Genomic DNA, 4,522 nt, shown 5'->3' on the forward strand with positions numbered 1-4,522 from the left:
CAGGAGTTAAAGACAAACTTTTTCTTCAAGGAATAACCATTTAAAATGTGCTTTTAGGCTGGGTGTGGTGGCTCACACCTGTAATCTCAGCATTTTGGGAGGCCAAGGTGGGAGAATCACTTGAACCCAGGAGTTTGAGACCAGCCTGGACAACATAGCGAAACCCTGTCTCTACCAAAAAATTTAAAAATTAGCAGGGCAGGCCGGGCGCGGTGGCTCACGCCTGTAATCCCAGCACTTTGGGAGGCCGAGGCGGCTGGATTACGAGGTCAGGAAATCGAGACCAGCCTGGCTAACACGGTGAAACCCTGTGTCTACTAAAAATACGAAAAATTAGCCAGGCGTGGTGGTGGGCACCTGTAGTTCCAGCTACTCGGGAGGCTGAGGCAGGAGAATGGCGTGAACCTGGGAGGTGGAGCTCGCAGTGAGCTGAGATTATGCCACTGCACTCCAGCCTGGGCGACAGAGCGAGACTCCGTCTCAAAAAAAAAACAAAAAAAAATTAGCGCCTGTTGTCTGAGGTGGGAGGATTGCTTAAGGTTGAGGCTGCAGTGAACCGTGATTGTGCCACTGCACTCCAGCCTGGGTGACAGAGTGAGACCCTGTCTCACAAAACAAAATAAAATGAAACAAATATAAAATAAATTTTTAAATGTGCTTTTATTTTCACATAACATTTACAACTGAATTAGGAAAAAAGTTGTAAGAAGCAATTCTATTTCCTTAAAATCTCCCTTTATTTCCCTATAAATTATTCCTCATCCACCAGTTATGAATGCATTATCACCCAGCCTCCCAAGTGTAGACACCACAAAATCATGGTTAACTTTGCCTTCTCCTATCCTGAAGAGAACCCCACCTTCAAGTCCTGTTGCTTTAATTTCCGAAACGCTTGATAAATCTTGCTCCTTTTCTCTATTTCTATTGCCACAGCCTTCATTTAGGCTCCCACCACCGCAAACTTGCATTAATTCGACCTGTGGCTCCACAATGTTCCCTGGGTTATTACTTTGGGCTACTATTTGAGTCCACCTTCGAATTCCAGAAGAATTCAGTTTCAGGATCTTAAGGTTCATTTCAACTATATTATTTGAGATGAGAGAAGTTAACATGTTTACATGTCTTAGCTGAGAATGATCAAAACTGCCTGAGAAAGCTATTTAGCATTTATAGGAATCACCTGATTCTTTCTGCGAATTTCTTACAACTAAAAGTTCAGAATTATCCCCACTTCTCTACAGTTGTCACTGTTCCTGACCTTCTCAACATACCTCTGCTGGGAAGCATTTGCTGTCCACGGTGTGCTCAGAACCCCAGGCATCGATGGCCCCCCAGTGAAAATGGAACTGCTTCAATCGGTAGTTGTGTTCCAGGGGTCCTCCCTTGATCACTAAAATGGCACATCCAACAATTCAGAGAAGAGTTATTTGTGCAGTGGGGAAATGTGGGTGAAAGGCCAAATCTCCAGTAGACCCTCCACGTGAACTGTGTTAAATGGATTACACTGAATTACATACAAGTGATTATAAATTTGATTTTCATGAAGTCAATGCACGTATAAGGACAAGACCAAATAACATAAAGATTTAACTACATAACAAGCTACAAACAATTGTTAAAGGCCAATTCTTGACTTAATTTTATATCCTATATTATTGTGTCCAGTTTTCTTTTGTGTGCAATAAAATGCAAATTTCTCTCAGCATATTTATCCAACATGACTTTATAATACTGAAATATGGGGATAAAGGGATCCTTCTTTTTTTATGCACAGACACTTTGTTTTTCAATTTTTTAAGATACTAGTGTTGCTTTCCCTTTCATTGAAATGGAATAGGAAATTTGCAAGTCAAAAACGATCACCTTGGAGATGTTGGTCAAAAGGTACAAAGTTTCAGTGAGGAAGAATATGTTTTCAAGATTTATTGCACAGCATGGTGACCATACTTGATAATAATGTATTGCACATTTCAAAATTACTAAAAGAGTAACCGTAGATTTTCTCACTACAAAAAAAAAATGGTAAGCATGTGAGGTGATGAATATTTTCATTGCTTGATATAATCATTCCACCATGCATACATACATCAAAAGATTACACTGTACCTGGTAAATATATACAAATATGTCAACTGAAAAAACACACTGGCCGGGTGCGGTGGCTCACACCTGCAATCCCAGCACTTTGGGAGGCTGAGGTGGGTGGCTCATCTGAGGTCAGGAATTTGAGACCAGCCTGGCCAACATGGTGAAACCCCATCTCTACAAAAAAAAAAAAAAAAAAAAAAAATTAGCTGGGCGTGGTGGCCCATGCCTGTAGTCCCAGCTACTCAGGTGGCGGAGGCACAAGAATCACTTGAACCCAGGAGGCGGAGGTTGTGATGAGCCGAGATCGTGCCACTGCACACCAGCCTGAGTGACAGACCGACTCTGTCTCAAACACACACACACACACACACACACACACACACACACACACAATTTACCAATATATTATAGGCAAAATATTGACAAGTGTTTTTTTTGTTTGTTTTTTTTGAAATGGGGTCTTACTCTGTCGCCCAGGCTGGAGTGCAGTGGCGCAATGTCAGTTCACTGCAACCTCTTCCTCCTGGGCTCAAGTCATTCTCCTACCTCAGTCTCCTGAGTAGCTGGGACTACAGGCGTGCACCACCATGCCAGGCTAATTTTTTTGTTTTTTTGTAGAAATGGTGTTTTGCCATGTTGCTCAGGCTTGTCTCGAACTCCTAAGCTCAAGAGATCCACCCATCTCAGCCTCCCAGAGTGCTGGGATTACAGGCGGTTGCGCCACTGCACCTGACCCAGATAAGACATTTTTGGCCGGGCGCAGTGGCTCATGCCTGTAATCCCAGCTGTCAAATGTCACTGGTAACCTCAGCAAGATTAAAGGAAAAAGGTGGGGTTGGGTGGGGCAGATGAATGCAGGAAATAAGGAAATATAGTCATCAAGAAATGGGGCAGGCCCAGCAGTGGCTCACACCTATAATCCTAGCACTCTGGGAGGCCAAGGTGGGAGGATCACTTGAGGCCAGGAATTTGAGACCAGCCTGAAAAACATAGTGAGACCCAGTCTCTACAGAAAAAAAGGAAAGAAACAAAGAAATGGGGCAGGTAGACAGAAGATAGTGAATTGGAAAGCAGAGCGGTCATAACACATAACAAATAAATATATACTTATGTATTTCAGGTTGATATTTTCTTCTTTTTTTTTTATTTTTTTGAGACAGAGTCTCACTCTGTTGCCCAGGCTGGAGTGCAGTGGCACAATCTCGCCTCACTGCAACCTCCAACTCCCAGGTTCAAGTGATTCTCCTGCCTCAGCCTCCCTGAGAAGCTGGAATTACAGATGTGTGCCACTATGCCCGACTAATTTTTGTATTTTGGTAGAGAAGGGGTTTCACCATGTTGGTCATGATGGTCTCAAACTCCTGACCTCAAGCAATCCACCCACCTCGGCCTCCCAAAGCACTGGGATTACAGGCATGAGCCACCATGCTTGGCCTGATATTTTAATCTTTCCATGCTCTGAGAAAGGATTAAACTTGTAAAAAATTACATGACAAATATAAAACATTCAGCAGAGAGTCTGGCTGGTAGTAAGCAATCTGTAATATTCACTCCCTCCTTTTGCTTTTCAACGTGAAAGAGAAGGAGCTGACACAGAAAGGGATGGTGAAGAGAAAGGAAATACATAGAACCCATACAGATAAAAGCAAATGCAAGAAATGGACACGAGGAATGCTTCTGGGGTGATGGAAATGTTTTAAAATTAGATTATAGTGATGGTTGCACAACTCTTGTAAATTTCCTTTAAAAATCATTCAACTGTATGTGTGTTTTAAACTGCGTACATGTGTTTTAAACTGTGTATGTGTGTTTTAAACTGTGTACATGTGTTTTAAAGTAAATGTAGGACCAAAACAGGGAAGGAGAACTTAAAATGTTTGTGAAAGCATTCTTACTAGGTTCACTGGCACTGCCCCAGAGGAGTGTAAAGTCAGGGAAGCAGGATGAAGCAGGATGGAGCAGGAAGCACCCTGAGGAGGAGAACAAAGGCACTCACCTCTCCATCTCTTTAATGCCTGTTGACAGTGCCAATAAGAGGAATTCCAGAGGACATGATAATTGACAGGGATCATCCAGGGATAATTTAGTGCCCTTCCCCACAGTATTTCGACTCTCTTATATGCACTCATTCAAATCAGTAACAGTGTCCTACTCAGGGGAACCAAATACTAAATAACGCCCAGCAGAGGACTGCGGTATGAGATGTTCACATACCTTCTCTTATAATCCTATTAAGGTAGGTCATGTTGTCCTCTTTTTCATTCCAGAGTTTAGTAATTTGAGTCTTCTGTCTTTTATTTTTCTCTTGGTCTCCCCCAATTAAAAGTTTGTCAACTTTGGCCGGGCGCGGTGGCTCAAGCCTGTAATCCCAGCACTTTGGGAGGCCGAGACGGGCGGATCACGAGGTCAGGAGATCAAGACCATCCTGGCTAAC

The 4,522-nt window shown here is 42.9% G+C and overlaps 1 protein-coding gene across 1 annotated transcript in view; it reads right to left on the reverse strand.

Annotated features, from left to right (window-relative positions):
* The window catches only part of CA5B (carbonic anhydrase VB, mitochondrial), a 59,849-nt gene that overhangs the window by 12,295 nt on the left and 43,032 nt on the right, over positions 1-4,522 (reverse strand). The window contains exon 4 of the mRNA XM_011995552.1: positions 1,272-1,390. Coding sequence (XP_011850942.1) covers positions 1,272-1,390 — 119 coding nt within the window. The remainder of the gene's footprint in view (positions 1-1,271; positions 1,391-4,522) is intronic.

Source organism: Mandrillus leucophaeus, unplaced genomic scaffold, assembly GCF_000951045.1.
Source record: "Mandrillus leucophaeus isolate KB7577 unplaced genomic scaffold, Mleu.le_1.0 Scaffold490, whole genome shotgun sequence".
In the NCBI taxonomy this organism is placed as follows: domain Eukaryota; kingdom Metazoa; phylum Chordata; class Mammalia; order Primates; family Cercopithecidae; genus Mandrillus; species Mandrillus leucophaeus.